Here is a 16791-nt window from a genome sequence, read left to right as displayed (position 1 = left end):
CGGTTTGTATAGAGAATGGCTTTAATTATAAACTGAATTGAAAGCTCTGGAAAAAAAAAAAAAAAGATGTCAATACTTGAGTGCAAATAAACTTTGTCGTTAAACTCAATGTTATTGGAGACACTGACCTTGTATTTGGTATCTGAGGTGGCCCAGAACCATTCTAGATTTATTTATGGCTAAAAATCGTGACTGCATTCTTTACTCACTCAAGTAACTTGCTTTGGTTTGTAATAAAAAGCATTCTCTGCATATATATATAAGTATATATATAAAAGAAACAAACCATGACCAAATACTTCAAAAATGTATGTGCATACGGATTGAGTCAGATCATTAAATACTTAATATAAGGGAAATAGACATGTAAGAAAATTTACATGAACATGTAAATTTGTTAGAATTATCATGCTTTTATGTTTCACTATAAAATTTTATAATTAAAGTTCTATTTCTTTTTGAGAAGAAGCATTTTAATCACAAGAAAGGGTAATACTTCAATAAATAAATAAAATCTTGATCTACGTGCCTGAGTCCCGACTCACGTCTTCATGTAGTCTCTGCAATCACTAGTATATTTTGCACAGTGTTTAGAACCTCTGTTACTTTGCTCCTGCCCTGTTATTCTTGGAAACAGGTGTCTGATTTGCCAAGGAACTTTCCCAAAGCTCATGGGTGATTTTGGGGATGGGGGTTGCAGCGCTGGCTGTGATTAACACCAGATTGAGGGGTGAGGGGGGGAGGATTTATCAAAGTCATGGCTAAGTGGAGGAGGGGGAGGAACTGGCAGCCTCTGGCAGAACAAGTGTCCCTGAGCAGGATCTGTTGAGTGTCAAAATCCAAACTGTTCACAGCTTGTGTGTCTTATGGTGGAGGCTCCGAGGTGGAAATTGTGAGGAAATGCTTTGTAAAGTAAAGGTTCCCTATAGCAGAATTATTCCCAAGGGCTGGAGGGGAATTTAACTTAAAATAGTCCATACCCAAATTAGGATGTGTTGAAGGAAAAATATCTTATTGGAATTTGGAGACTAAGGGTGTAAAAAATGCCTTTTAGGAACAAGAAATGTCTCCCAGGCCTGTTCTCTTGGGACATAAACATCTTCCTGTTAATTCTCATCAGCTGCTCTCTCAGTGTTATGTGTGAAACTGTATTTAAATGATGCCAGAACAGATCAGAATAAGAAGCCAAAATGACACATCTTTCCATCCAAATGAATCATTTGACCTCAGGCAAAATAACGAAGTACTTGGAAATCAGTGCATATGGGAATTGTTCTGTAAGATCTGGGGGGAAATATCCATTGACCAGGACTAAGATTTCCTTGGCTGGCTCAAATACCAGTACTTTGCAGTCTTGATCAGTGTAGTGAGCAGTTTCACTAGGAAATTATTTTTGTTTCTGAAATAACTTTCATAAATTTAGATTGTCTATTAATCTTTTTATATCAAATATGAAGAATTTTTTTGCCTTCATACACTAATGTCAGCACAGTTTGATTCTCCTCTATGTAGGCACTGTTGGGTTTGGTTTTTTTTTCCCCAGGAAATCTCAGTATTTTTCCAACACTTCCTTCATGTAATACTTATTTGTTTTTCACCTTTCAGTTTTTCTGTGTAAACATACTCCGTTCACAAATCGTTTTGTCGTTTATCTTCAAGTTTTTGTTTTTGTTTATTTTTATTTTCTAGGACTCTCCTGTAAAAAACAAACCAAACAAACAAAAGTCCCTTACTGCCATGGTAGAGCTGTTGCTCCTCTTAGGATAAGCACTACGCCAAGGGATGGGAAATGCAAGCTTGTGAAACCCTCAGGAGCTGACTCACAATCACAAAATTCCCTGCAGGCTTCTTGCTAACGCTCAGTGTCAGGCCTAGATTTCCTTATTTCATGCCTGCCACGCACAGGATGATTCAGATTAAAGAGGATGCTACTTAAAACAATTAAACCCCACGGGAAATCATCAAGAGAAATAGTGGGATTAACTAAACCAAGTCTCTGCTCTGGTGTTTGCTCAGCTCCTGCTTTGGTCCAAACCTTCGTGGAGTTCATTGGCTGCTTGGCAAAGCAGTGTGTCCAGAACTCAGTGTAGATTCAGGGACAACAATTGCTGCACTCAAAAGTATTTTTGTCATGTATTAAGTCTCTTAAAGCCTTTTGTCTAAATGAATCAGTAGAGGCCAACCCAGCACGGCAGAAATCCCTTTTCTTCCCACCTTCTCCTCGCTTCCTGACTCTTTTCCATGTCCTGCATACAATGGGAAAAAAAAGCCTCAATTGGGTGTTTTATGAATTTTCCAAGTTCGTATTTACACACGCCAATAAAACTTTCTATAGCAACAGTGAGTTTCTAAACAGCAGATATTTCATGGATGCAGTGTATCTTTTTATGGATCAGAAGGCCAGAGCAGGGCTGCAGACCTGCATATTTTGCAAGTTAAATCTCTAATTACTCTAAAAGGTTGTACACCTCTAATGATTTAAGACAACAGATCAGTCTATTGTTCATAACAGCTTTTTCTGGAAATGCCATTTGTCACGTGTTCCTAGAGCTTTCAAGATTAATGATGGAATGGATGGAAAGTGACTTAGTTTCTTTATACAGCCACCCCTTATATTTTTGTTCTTGACTTAAAAAGTAATCTACCTCTTAAAAAATTTGTAGTTTAATACTTGTTTGGTGAATTTGTGCCACTTTAACTTTCACTTTCACTATCATTCCCATTTTGTTACATTTCTGTTATGGGGACTTTATGTTGAAATATTGTATAAAGCATTTGTAGCAAGTTTAAAAAAAAATAAAATATTTAAAATTATTTAAATTGTTTTGGACACTTCAATTGTACTATATGTGATTTGCATTTTACATTAATTTCATTTTGTTTTCATTTTGGGTTGTTAATCTTGGAGCATGTTCCTGTATTAAAGTTTGCTGTTAGTTATATTGTTTCTTCTATTGGAGAGTGCTATAAAGACTATTCTAATGAAAACATTAAAATTACAATTTGACATAAAAGTGGGGTTGTCCTTGCTTTTGAACACTGTAGCCTTGCTGAAGGGGCTGTAATGCAGGTAAGCAGCTGCAGAGGGATTTTCCTCCTCCATCCGTCCATCCTGTAAATTCCAGCTGTAGTTCCAAGTCTGTGGTGTTGCAAGCACTTAATGACCAACTAGATGGAACCATCATGGCACATTTTCTATAACCAATAAAGGAAACTTTTTAAAAACTTGTGGGGAACTTGCCTTTTGTGTGGAAAGCAGGAAAACTGAAACGATGTACATCTAGGAGGAATTAAGTGTTCTTGCATCCTTCAGTTGGCTGTGCCCCAGTTCACTGAAATGAATTTATACCAATTTGCCACTTCTGACTTAGCCTTAGGATTTTGCTTTTTAATTGTGGACACAGTCAATAAATTCAAAGTATTTAAATAAAAATTGCACGCACCATTTCAACTTCGGATATTATAGTGTTTTTCTGATACTACAGTGTTCTATTTTTATATGCTTTAAACTTGTGAAACAGTTTAATAAAAAAATTACGTATAAAGACTTTGGCTCTGAGAATTTTGGAATGTTTTATTCCACCATCAAGATAAATGTTCTGCCTCCTGCAGTGGAGCTGGAAGTATCTGTGTCCCACAGTGGTGTGGGATGGAATAATGTGACATGGATAAGCCTGAGAGTGTTACAGCAGCCAATTCCTGCACATGGTCACTCCTAGTCCAGTAGTATTTTATGGAGCTGTCTATTCAAATTAATGCTTCTGTATAAGATTCTCTGGTAAGAGCTCCCAGTTAATTTTCTTGTGTGCTGTGTCATTCCTTGAACATGTTCTCTCTGTAACAAAGTTTGCCATGGGTTTTGGCTGAAGGGAGGATGTGGTGCAGTGCTGCAGAGGTCCCAGTGCTGCTCCTGGAGTGGTTTTGCACTCACACTGCGGTTCAGGAGCTGCACCACGAGGGAAGAGTTGAATCCTTAGTCTGCAGCAGCAGTTCCATCAATGGTAGGAAGCTACAGTGAAGCTTTTTCAGTCTTGACTAGATTTTACTCAGTTTACCCAAGTGAAAACATGCTTTTGCATACCCATATTTGTATTTGGATATTTTATAAGAATTAAGAGGCACAAAAAAAATGTTTAAAAACCTTGGTAGTTTCGAGACTACTGAGGGCAGGAGATAAACTTTAGTAGCTGTTTCACATCTTCTGTTGCTGACAAATGAGATGCCAGTTGGTGTTTGGTCTTTGCAGTCTCAGTATTTCAGTCACCTTGTAAGGATTTATTGGCTGTGAATAGCAGTGAACTGATCATAAAGCAGCCTCATTCCTTGATGTTCTGGCAGAAATGCTGTTGCCATTGTCTTTGCTGTGATATTAAGTCCTGTTGTGTACCAAGGACGTGCCACACAGATGTTCACCCTCATTTGCACCCACCAGTTCACCAGTGAGGGGATCTCAGCTCCAAAATCAGAGTGGATCCTCAGGGGGGTTCATTCCTAAATAGGTGACTCGTGGCAGATACAAACATCCAGCTTTCATAGTTACTGTTGCATCTCATCTGCATAATTGAATTTCCCTGGCTTTTATAGCCGCCTCTTTATGATCTGAAGCAACAGTAAAGCTGTGATGTTGCCCACAAAGTGCTGACACGTCTTGAAACACATCCAAACAGGCAATGAAAACAATTAAACTTGTCCTGTTTACAGAGACCAACTGACACGCTGGGAGAGATCAAATGAGTGGCAGTGTAATGCAAACAGCGAGGCAGGAGCTGATGTGGAGACAGGAGAGCTGACATGTTGTGTTTACCTTTTTATTTTCCTTTAGCCAGTTTGTTAGAAGGTGTTAAAACCAGCTTGTGGCTGGGACTGTGTGAGCTGGGCTCAGTGCTGGCTGTTCCAGGGCAGTGCAGGTGATGCAGCCAGACCCTGCTGGGCCAGCTCCTGGCTCTGGGAGCTGCCCGAGGTGCTTCAAGCTGGGCTGATTCTGCTCTCTGCTCTGTCAGCATTTTCTGTTGCAAGGCTGTTATTTAAAATCCTGCTGTAGTTCCTGACGATTTTCTTGAGTCTGATGTCTACATGTTCCATTCCAAATGCAAGTAGGAATGGCACTTGCTCCATTTGCTGTGGTTTGTGACTTCACTTCCAAAATTATTGTCCAATTCCAGCTTTTACTGGAGTCAAGTTCAGCCGAGAAGCTGAATTGCACCAGCAAACCTGTGACAGACAAACAGCTCATGAATGACCTTAAAAAGAGAACTTAGAAGACTTTCCATACTAATTCTGGCTTTGATTTACCCAGTGTGAGATCTGTGTGAGTCACATGATGTTGTGCTTCTGTCCATGATGAAAAGGAGCTAAAGAACAGTTTTTGAGCAACAAGTGCATGCTGGTTTGGATCTGAGCTTGTGTGGTAAGTGAATGATGAGAGAGGTGAAATTCCACATCTGTTTAATTAAACTGGTGAAGAATAGCAGCTCTCTGATGGAAGAGGGCATGTGTAGGACCTTCCAATATTTTTTGAAAGAGTGGGATGGTGAGGAAAATAAATCTTATTTCAGAGCAAGATGCAAATAAAACACTAAGAAAGGCATGATATATTAAGTGTACAGTTAATGGTCTATTGTGCACACTAAGTGAGAGTGAAAAATTATTGTTATTAAGGAGGGATCTTATAGGTATGAAGGAGTTACTGTCATTTCCAAAGCTTTTTTGGGGATTTTTCTTTGCAATTTAAGTAATGTCTTAGAGGTGTTTTTTGAGTGAAATGAATACCAAGGTAACACTGACTGGAGCAGAAGTTGATGCTGCTTTGTGCCCATCAGTCCCCACCCAGAGGTGTAAATGCAAGTAGATGGTTAGAGTGGGAATGGGTGTAAAGAATCCAATGTCTAGCACAGGATTCCTGACAGAACAGAGGAGCAGGAGGTCCTGGAGTCCTGTTCTGCCTCTGGATCACAGTCTCCAGCCACCAACTACTCTTAATCCTCTTCCTTAGTTCAGAGGAAGCCTTGCTGCCAGAGTCCCCTCTCAGTGCTGCTGCTTCCCACTCACACTTCACTGCTTTCCATTCTCATTTTGCTGATCCTGCACCTTCTCTTAGCAAGTCTTTAAAGATGCTTTTGGTAGAGGATGCACTGGACAAAGAGCATTGAAATACTGCTTGCCCTTTTTTTTTTTTTTTTTTCCAGATACCAAGCAGTAAAATTGAAACTCAAAGGGAAGCTTGAGCAGGCATCAAGTTGGAGGGAGGCTTTTTCTTAAGAGATAGGTAGCTGCTTCATTTTCCTAATTTATTCAAAGCTCCAGTGGTTTGTGGAGCCCGGTGTAGCAATCAGCAACATGCACTTTGTTTGTGTTTGTATTGCTCTGTTTAATTTTTTAAGACTTTTATGTTTCACAAGCCAAACAGAGTCTCTGAGTCATGCTTTGGATGACAGTACTCCCAGAAACTGCCAAAGGGTTGTGAGAAACAGCTTTGATTATTCAGTGGGTGATGTTCCATGTTTCAGAAGTACAGGCTCAGCGTTCAGGCTGGGTGGTGCAAGGCACTGTGGGACAGCAGGTGAGCAGCAAAACTGAGACTTGCACCACTCAGAATGCCCTGAGCCAGTCAAAAAAGAGGAATAACCTTATATCTGGGCCTGTTCCAGCAAAGCCCTCCTTGATTCCAGCTGAGGGAGCTGGGGGGGCTCAGCCTGGAGAAAAGGAGGCTCAGGGGGGACCTTCTCACTCTCTGCACCCCCTGACAGGAGGGGGGAGCTGGGAGAGCTCGGGCTCTGCTCCCAGGGAACGAGGGGCAGGAGGAGAAGACACAGCCTGAAGCTGTGCCAGGGGCTGCCCAGGGAGGTTTGGAGTCCCCATGGCTGGAGGTGCCCAGGGAAGGACTGGACCTGGCACTCGGTGCTCTGGGCTGGGGACAGGCTGGGGCTGGGGCACAGGTTGGACTCCAAGGCCTTGGAGGACATTTCCAACCTTATTGAGTCTGTGGTTTCTTCTGCACTTCAGACAGGGCTGCTCAGCAAAGTTAAATGCCTGTGGTAAAGTAAATGCAGGGACTTTTTCAGGGCAGGGACTTTGCTGGGAGCACAGAGGATGTGCTGCCTGCTGAGGGCCTCTGGAGGCTCATTCCTGTGCCCAGCCCGGGGGTGAACAGCACTCAGGCACATTCCAGCTGTGTGAAGGGGCAATTTAATGTAGTGTGTCATTTAGGTACTGAGATTCCTGCTCAACAATGCAGTGTGGAAGGAGGTGGAAGGCTGAGAAATAATGAATTCTTCCATCACTGAGCTGCTGTGGAGAATTTCACCCTTGAACTCCGCCCTCACTGGAGTTTGAGGTTGTTTTCTCCATTCATTGTGGCAAATGCTCCCACTCGTCTGTCTTTGCAAATCTAAAGCACATTTTATTCTGTGGTTTCTTTATGTAATGAGATGTGCAGGACAGAGGGGTCATCCTAGTGCTTGCTACCCTTCAGCAATCATTTTGAGCTCCTTTGGAGTCACCATTTCTGTGTAAATAAAATCAACTGCAGTGTTCCCTGTGTGTGATCAAAGTGCTCTCATTCTGTTATGAATGTGATTCAGCACATACCAACTTTTTACCAAATTGGATTCCCTGACAGTGCAGAAGATGGTTTTGAGTACTGCTATTTTTAATTCCACATTCTTCACCTTTTGGCTCACACAATGCCCTGTGCTGCTTTAAAAGGGCAGGAAGATAAATTGCTGTCATGATACAGTTCATCTGAATTTACAGACCTAGACCAGGATTTCTTAAAGTGACTAATAATCTCTTTGAGCTCCATCTCAAGTACCTTCAAGGAGACTGATTTTCTGGAGGAGCTCAGGAGAATTCCTCCCCAGAGGAGTCCTCAGTGCCAGATTCCTTTTCAGGGTCTGCTTTAGATCACTGGTTGCTTTTGAAAATCGGGTTATATTTAAGTAATATGGTATTGATACATCAATTTTAGAGTCCCCTAGATGAGCTGTAGGCATGGTGTCAGATTCCTTCTTGCTTTTGGTTTGGTGTTCATCCCCAGAGCTCCCAGTGGTCTGAAGCAGGATGTTTCTGGGAGTGGAATTATATCAGCAATGAAGAAACTTGAACTCTAGAGCACATGCATGAAACAAAGCAATTTTGGAGTTCTGGTGGGGGAGCAATGCTGCTTTAAAGGCATGAAGCTCTTTGAAGCCCTGTGGTTGGAGGTGCTGTTAGGTGTCTTCTTGGAAGTTGAGAATGCAAAGGATCTCAATAACAGGTTTTTCCAGTTTAGATTCATGAAAGGCCTGACCATAAAATCATCATATTCATGTTATGTCCTTCAGCATTACGTGATGGAAAGATAAAATCCTGACCTGCTCCAGCTCTTTCATGAATAAACACACATAAGTCTCCAAACATCCACACTACAGCACATTATGATCCTTTTTGCTGTCTGCTGCCTCCCTAATTTTTATACACAGGGGCAGGACTCTTCCATAGAAAAGGGAGACATCCCCCTCAATGAAATTCTATCCACAAACCTTTTTGTCTTGCTAAATATTTTGTTTCACTAAAGCAAGACAAACAAAATTAAAAATCTGTTCACTGGTGGTTGATGTTTTTAATGGTTTTCCAAGCCCTTGTTTTGTGTATTTAATTTCCCATTAAGCAATATGTTAGTGCCAGAGAGATCATGCCAGTCAGGGCAGCAGCACGATGGTTTAAACCTCACTGAGAGCAGAAAGCCCAGACATGGCATTTTTCCACCCCCCAAACCCTTCCCACTTGCCTTCTGGCCTGTGAATTTGCTCAGCCTAATTCTGCAAAGCCAAGAATTTGGGCTTAAACATCCACATTTCTATCTTTTTTTCTTTTTTTCCTAGGCAGTCAATGATTTGTGTCAGTTTAGATATTGTTTTATTTAAGAATAGAATCTGTCCCTGCTGTGTTTATTGTTGGATATGTTGGGGGGGTGTGTGTGTCTGAAATTTTGGGCCACATTCACGGGGGTTTTGTAGCTTAGGAGTGTAGGAGGATAAGCTCTGCCCAAAAACCCACACTATTTGAGGTTAAAGTGTGAACCTAAATGCCCTGATTTTTATCAAATACTGCCTTGACTTTGCTGGATTTCCTGGTGTGACCAGTGGCCACCTCTGCTCACTCCAGCCTTCACTCCCACAAATAACAGGGCTTGTTTTTCTCAGGCATTTCTAGAGGACTAAACCTGGCAGAATGTTAATGGCACAAGTGTGGTACAGGACAAGGTAATTAGCATAAAAAATACCAAATGTATTTGGGGAATGTCTGAGGGAAGGGGGTGTGCCAGGATTTGGCATTTTTGCTGGCCTTGCAGTTCATGTGTGCTGCTCAGGGGCCTGGGAAGGGAATGAAAGTTGGAGTTTGGTTTGGACAAGTACTTGAGTGTTCAGGAGACAGTTTAACCTGGTAACAGGTGGTGGGGAAACCTTTGTTCCCAGCTCTGCTCTGAGCTGCAGATTGTCTGGGCGACCTTGGCAAAGCACTTTCCATCTGACTCAGTTCTGGAACTGAAAAATGGGATTATGGCACTGACTCACACTGCAAAACACTTTGAGATCCGAGGATGGAAGACTATAAGAGCTGGCATTTAGTGTAGTTTTATTGTAGCAGGTCTCAGTGAGTTTGGTGATTTATCTCCTTTAGTAAAGGTGTGCTCTCAGAGAGAGCTCTAGGCCCTGTCTATGTGTGAAAAAATAGCCTCACTTAACTTCTGTGTTAGCTTTAATTTATGGAGTAGCTGGTACATCTACAGAACTGTTCATCCTGATTTAAAAGTCCTTAGTTCACAGAGAAAACTTCTGCCACCTAACATTTGGTTTCTAGGCCTTTTTGTCTTGCAAGCAGGGTGTGTTTTCTGATGTTATTCCTTCTTTTTATTCAATTTTGGGGTTTTTTTGGCCGGGCCTGTTGCCAGCAGTGGTGTTGGCAGGGCTGGGGCAGCCTGTGCTGTGCTGTTGGTCAGGGCTGTGCTCAGGGCTGGGTTGGGGCACAGCCCTCACCCCTTCCCAGGGGAGCCCTCAGTGCCCAAGGTGGCTGAGAATCCCTTCTCTTTGCCTGGCTCCAGTTACCCCAGTGCTGAGATGGTGAAAGCAGGTGCAGAGTGACAGTGCTAAAAATAACCTTTTCAGTCCCTGGCCCTAATGCAGGGGAGGGGATTTTGGCTCCCCTCCCCCTCGGAGATGAGCTTGCCTTGTGCACCCCGAGTTGGTCCGAATTCACCCAGACATTCCTGCTTTGCTTTCAACAGGCTCCTTAAATGAGAGCTATCAATCCCCTGCAGTTTAATGTGGGTACAGAGGAGGGCACTGATTCCTGATGGCTTTGGCACAGCTGTGGTTTCAGAGCAGAATGGGAAGGCAGCAAGAAGAGCTCCCTAAAGAACTCAACCACTTCCTATTTAGAAAATCCCTTTTTATCTTGTTCCTCTAATCCCCAAATTCCCAATAATAAGCCATGATCTATTAGTTTTAAAGCTTGATGAAATTAAGGGTAAAAGATCATAGAATCCCAGAATGGTTTGGGTTGGAAAGACCTTAAAGCTCATTTTATCCCACTCCTACCATGGGCAGGGACACCTTCCACTGTCCCAGGTTGCTCCAAGCCCTGTCCAACCTGGCCTTGGACACTTCCAGGGATGGGGCAGCCACAGCTTCCCTGGGCAACCTGTGCCAGGGCCCCACCACCCTCACAGGGAGGAATTCCTTCCTTGTATCTAATTGAGGTGTACATTTGAAAATTCAGGGTGGATTTTCCCACATATTTTGTCTCTTTGGATTTTAGGCTTTTTAAATAGTTTTCTCCTTGAGGTTTCCCCCAGGATCCAGGCACTGCCTCACTGCCTGCACTAAAACACAGACGTGATTGATTATAGAGGAACTTTTACAAATGATAATGAATGTTTTGACAGAAAGCGTTACTGACATGGAAACATTCTTGACAGAAAGAAACTAAAATTTCTCTCTTCTAGTTATAGTAAAGAACTGGAGCCAAACAAACTGAACTTATTTTGGATATTCTGCTGTTTCCCTTGGTAACAGTCCTTATATGGGACAACAAAAATCTGGCCTTTGTTGACCTCCCCATTACCACTTTCTGGTTCTTCCACACTGAATCCTTCAGGATTGAATTCACAAAGGCTGGAGAGGGTGATTTACATAGAACAATAACAGAACTTTTGGCAGACGATTTTAACCACCAATTTTAATTTGGAAATAATTGAATTGCTCACTTTTCAAAATTTCTGTGGCTTTGGCTTTCTGTTGTAATGGAAAATTCTGCACTTCTTTATGTCTTAACTTGCAGTTACACTGTGTAAGGACAAACTAAATGACATCTCCTTTAAAGGGTTTATGTACAACTCTAAAAATAACCTCGAGAAAAACCTGGCTTTTAACTTTTTTGAGACATGTTGCTCTGTAATAAAATTACATTTCAAAAGATGTCCCCTTGGAAAAACTTAAGTAGTTGGGTTTGGTTGGAATTTGGAAGAATTTGCCTAGAGAAGGAAGGTGTGTAATTACCTGTGGGGGTGCACAGGTGTGAGGGGGAGCAGACAAGTATGTGCATGATAGGAAAAGATGCTGAATTTAGAAACAAATAGGGGATTTTTTTGGAATCTTTCAGTGTAAGGAAGTTTAGCTTGGGTTTACATCTGAACTGAAATTGTGTGTGTTTAGAGTAGGGTAGAAACCTTCCAACTTCCTTTGCTCTGAGTCATGTTTTCAGGCTTTCTCCTTGAAATCACAGCTGACAGGGGTGTAAAATTAAAATTTGGCAGTTGAAATCTCTGATTTTCACTTTCACTTTGGGATTCTTGGGGTTAGTTTAAAACTTGAAGTAAAACAACTTCTCTCCAGTAAAGGCACTGCAGTGACCTGCACGTGTCCTTGTCACATCAGAAGTGTTCTGCAGACCCTAACCTGGGCAAAAATCATCAGATGTGGTGATATTCTCATGTGAAATCATTGCTTTTCCATAAATATGTCTTTTTAAAACCTGATATGGACTGTCCTGTGAAAACAGACCGTGACTCTTCTAGTTCTTGACATAACTGGGGGTTTGTCTGTCCTAGCTGGAGGGGCTGGGATGTGGGGGGGGAGGCTGGATGATGCTTCCAGTTGACATTGTCTGTTCCCTGCTTAAATAAACTCATGGGAAAGTTCAGAATTAGGCAAAAAAAATCCCCTCTTGCCTTCAGAAGTGGCTCTTGGTGCTTCCCGTGTGGGTGGAATGTAGTTTTCTTCTCTCACAGCCAACCGAAGCCTCTGTAGGACCCTAAAGCCTGTTTTCTGGTCCATGTGTGTGAGTTTTTCTGCCTCTCTGTGCAGTTACAGGCTCCGGGTGGCCTCTAGATGTCCCTCCTCCTCCTCACATAACACCAGCGCCAGGCAGTGCAGGAAATCCGGCTGCACCTCATCCCTCTGCTTCAAGGAATAGAGCCCTGGGCACATCCAACCCCACCAGGTACGGGGCAGGGAACAGCACCGGGAGGATGCTCCGGGCTCACCCGGCCCGTGCCCCCAAACTGTTCCACGTGTCTGTGGGCAAGGAGTGCAGAGCACTTCATACATTCCAAGCCTCAGAAAACCCTCAGTGGCCTTGCTCTTGCAGCTGCTCGCAAGGAACAAGGTCTTCTTTAGTAATGGGTGCTTACATACTCTGGATTAAAAGGATTTTTTAGGCTAGTCAGCCCTTTAGCCCCACGGAAGGTGTAAGGAGGGTTTTCTTTTGTTTGTGGTCTTTTAAGACCTGAAGTGGTTCTCCTCTGGATCCTGGGGAGCTTGAAGATGGTGTGAATTTTTGTAAGAATGGGGTTTATGCCCATCATGGTGTTTGTATTTGGTCCTAGTAGTGGGCCAAGTGCTTTGAGGTTTTTAGGCTGAGTATTGACTCTGTGCAAGAAAAGAAGGACACCTGGGATGTGTGTTGTGCTTTCTGCTTTGGTGGCCTGCCCGGAGCTCAAAGAGCAGCATTACAATGCAAATTGCAGTGCTGTGATAACATGCAAAACCATCAGCTGGGTTGTGAGATAAACTGTGTAATGAAGCTCTGCGGGTTTGGGCAAATTAATGTGTATTGGTGAGGCTGAATCGATTTACTGTTGGTTTTAACAAGGCACCGTTTTCTGCTCCTTCATTTCCCCACCATTAACATGCAGATAATGATCTCCTTTATACTGATGTAACAGCTAAGGAACACGATACTTAACACGTGTAAACTTAAAGGTGAGAATGAGTACCAGCAAAATGAAGATGCTGCAGCCTGAAATTTATTCTTTCTTAAATATGTTACAAAAAAAATAACCTTTTTGGGGGAAAGTTAGTAAAATGCTGAAGTTTACTACCTCCTGAATAGTGGGAGTGGTGGTTAATGAGATGTTAACACCCCTAATTGGCACAGCTGTGGGAAAATTAAATCCTGGGCATCTCTTCCCTGCTCACCACTCGCTGAATGACTTGTCCTGCTTCAGCTCTGTGTGATGGAAAAGGTACTGTGACTACTCATCTTAAAGCTCTCTCTGATTAAATGCAACTCTCTCTGTATTTTCAGGAACTTCTGACTGGAAGAGGTGAGATGAAGGAATCCTCCAGCATTGTCCTCTCCTGCTTTTCCTCGGGTGAGGTGGGACTGGTTCCTCAGCAGACAACAGGGACAGTGGTTTCTTCTGCTGGAAGCACTCCTGTCATCTCATCCTTCCTTCCAAAGGAGAGAGCACAGAGCAGATCCTGCCTTTTCTGGAGAGTGGTGAACTGTGGGTGCTGGGAGAGGGGGATCTCGGGGTGCCCTGGCACCAGGAGCCCACAGACCCACAGCCAGTGCAGCAGCCTGGGAAATGGTCAGGCATTTGCAGGCAAAGTCCTTGTGTTCAGAGGGTGGATGGGTCTGGGTGAATCTCCTTTTTCTGGGAGGGCACAGAGGGGTTTAACATACTATGCAATTAAATTCTGAAAAGACTGTTACACCATTTTAGTTCCTACTTTGCATCCTAACGGGTAAAGAACAGGGCATCCCATAAAAAAAGCACTGGAGGGAGTGGGGGGGTTGCTGAGGTTTCCACAAGTGAAGTCTGTGGATGCTCCATTGGCTTTAATGGGTGTGTTGCTGTTGGTTTTGAAGTGCATCAGGAGCCATGTTTTTTGGGAAGGCCACCTGTTCTATGATCTCAGTGAGTGCACTGACAGCCCAGTTTCATAAAGGGACAAGCATCCATTCCTCAAAAGCTGCCCTTACTTTTGTTGCCAGTCTGGTGGTTTTGCTGGAGTCAGGATTTATTTATTTAGTGAGAGTAACAAACCCAGGTGTTGCTGTGCAGTATCAGGCAAGGCTTGCCTTGAAGTACAACACTTGTCCTTAATTACATCCCTTGTCCTTAAATAGGAGGCTTGTGTTTGTTGGGACTCTACAAATGCATGTTGAGTTTCAGTGCTCCTGTCCAGAGGGAATCCATGAAGGCAGCTGGCAGCCAGTAAAGAGAAATTCCACAAACAGAGGGATCAGCTGGCAAAGTGCAGTGCAGAAAGTCTGTTACCTGTTTCTTGCCCCCAAATGGTGACAATCACACCCAGGTGCTTCATCTCACAGGGGTGTCTCTGCCCATTTCACCTCCCAGCCAAGACACATTTTTCCAGGATCCCTGCCCATGTGATATCCAGGTTTGGACTAAGGAGGCCAAGAGGGTTGACTGCCCTATTTCCCTCTTGTTTCAGCCAGTTTACTCCCATCCTTGTCTTTGCACTCCACACAGATAAGCACAGATCTGTGTATGCACACGTTAGTTAAAAAAAAACCAAGTGCCCAGTTGATTCTCCTTCCCACCACCCTGGAAGAGTCAAAAAAAGGCTCAATTTTATATGGATCTTCATATATATATATGACAGATATAAATATATATGTATGAAATTGCTGAGAACAGTTACTTTTGTATAGTTTTGATGAAAATCAAATTGTTCAAAGTGAACACAAAAGCTTTAAAGAAGAAACGTTGGGTTTGTTCACCGTAAAAACGTTTCAGGTATGTGTTGAGTTGGAAAGGAAAGGTCTTCAGGACCTTGTATTATCTCACTACAGATTTTTTGGATAACCCAACCCCTCTTGGAGGCTTTCTAAGTGCAGTTGTGGTTTGGGGGAAGGCTGAGATGCTGAGAACTAGTTGAGCCATAAAAAGCTACATCCCCTTCCACGCTGGAAGTGATGCTTCCAGTCCAGGACTGTGAGACCACTGGGATGCTCTGTCCCATTCCTGGAGTGGAGAGTTTCTAGGATTTGTTCCCTTTGGAGGTTTTTGCTAGCAATAAGTTCCTCCTGAAATGTGTGATTTAGTAGTTCCAAACGAAGGCTGGAACACTGAGATTCTCATTATTCATTTTGAGTAGTTGGAAGGGAGTATCCAAATCTGCTAGGCAGCTTGGTAAATATTGGTCAAATAGCACAAGAAATTAAGTTTCCTGGCCTTATGTGTGTCTCCCAGAAGTTGGTGTGCACAGACAGCTCTCTGAGCAGTTTGCCTCACTTCAGTTTTGCTCGTTATCTTTTTATTTTCTCTCCACACTTTCTCTCATCATGTGACATTAGTATGGTAAACCCTGTTCCTTCAAACAGGAGTTCTCTTCCTGTGTGCCTGGACAGCATCTAGATCACTTGGAATATACAGTGCTAATAAACCCCAGCTCCAATATACTCTGACTTGAAGAGTAGTTGGGGATTGATGGATTGATGGGGATTGATTTTCCCAGTGCAGTCTTGTCAAAGACCACACTTAGTGTATAAATTTTCATGGTCACTTGAGGATTGTTGCTGAGGAAGAGTTTTCTTGCCATGCAGCCCAAACCCTGCTTTAAACAGCCCCTTCTCCTCAGACCCCCTCAACTTCCAGGCAGTTAAATTAAGTAGGGAATTCTGGCATGGATGCTGTGAGTTCAGTGCCTTCAAGGCATACCAGTGAGGTTACCAGGGGCCACTTCTGTGCAACTTATTTTTGCTGCTTTTTTTAGAGTGGTATTAACTGTAATAACTGACAAACTCAAGGAGGGAAGTGTGTACATTGTTGTGATATAGGAACAATTTTTTTCCCCAGAGAAATTCTGGTCTGTCACACGAGCCTGTAAATATGTATTTACAATTTTAAAAGCACGTCTTTATGTCCCTGGTTGTAAATGCTCCGTTTTTAAATGTTTTTATAACATGTGTGACTCAACCAAGAGACCACAGCACACAGATTTATATTGTTCTGGTCTGTTTGAAGGGCCCATTACAGTCTGAGCTGTGGCAGAAAAATATCCACCAAGAAACAACCCAGGGTTGCACCAGATTTTATCATTTTTCCTCAAATAACAAACACAGGGTTTTTTTGGGGAGGGTGAGGGAGTTGATTTTTCTTGCAGAAAAAAGAGTCAGTTCAAAATGGTGTCGTTTCTCTGGACCAATGAGGATATTTCATTCACAGTGAATTCAGGAAAATATGCCATTTTTTTTCCCCAAGGTAGAATTTCACAGTTTTGCAGCAAATTTTTAACCTCCCCCGTGCCTGCTGATGAAACGTGGAATTTTGCCTTTGTCTAAAATCACAAGTTCTTGTGAAAATCCAAGGAGGGGGTGGGGTAAAAGCTCAGGTTTTGCATGTAGGAATTTGCAAGGACGACACTGGCAGCTCTGCAGTGCTCTCGTGACAGTGCTGACACTGAGAAGTTTATTAAAAATAAACTGCGTAGAGATGTGGCAGGACCTGGTCGGTGTTTGGGTTCTGAAGGTTGCTCTGAAAGACTGAGAGCTCTGTTG

The 16791-nt window shown here is 42.8% G+C and overlaps 1 protein-coding gene across 3 annotated transcripts in view; it reads left to right on the top strand.

Annotated features, from left to right (window-relative positions):
- The window catches only part of PRDM2 (PR/SET domain 2), a 63290-nt gene extending 46499 nt beyond the window's left edge, over positions 1-16791 (top strand). For 2 of the 3 annotated variants that reach the window (XM_051786098.1, XM_051786099.1), the window contains one exon: positions 1690-3225. In XM_051786098.1, coding sequence (XP_051642058.1) covers positions 1690-1702 — 13 coding nt within the window. In that variant the 3' untranslated portion in view covers positions 1703-3225. Of the gene's footprint in view, positions 1-1689; positions 3226-12344; positions 12481-13566 lie in introns of those variants that run through there. The other variant, XM_051786100.1, reaches the window with a different exon arrangement.

The sequence above is a fragment of the Manacus candei genome, unplaced genomic scaffold, assembly GCF_025592945.1.
Source record: "Manacus candei isolate 608988 ecotype Guabito, Panama unplaced genomic scaffold, ASM2559294v1 h1tg000022l, whole genome shotgun sequence".
NCBI lineage: Eukaryota > Metazoa > Chordata > Aves > Passeriformes > Pipridae > Manacus > Manacus candei.
Note: the sequence above shows the minus strand (reverse complement) of the source record. Positions and strands in the feature narration are given on the sequence as shown.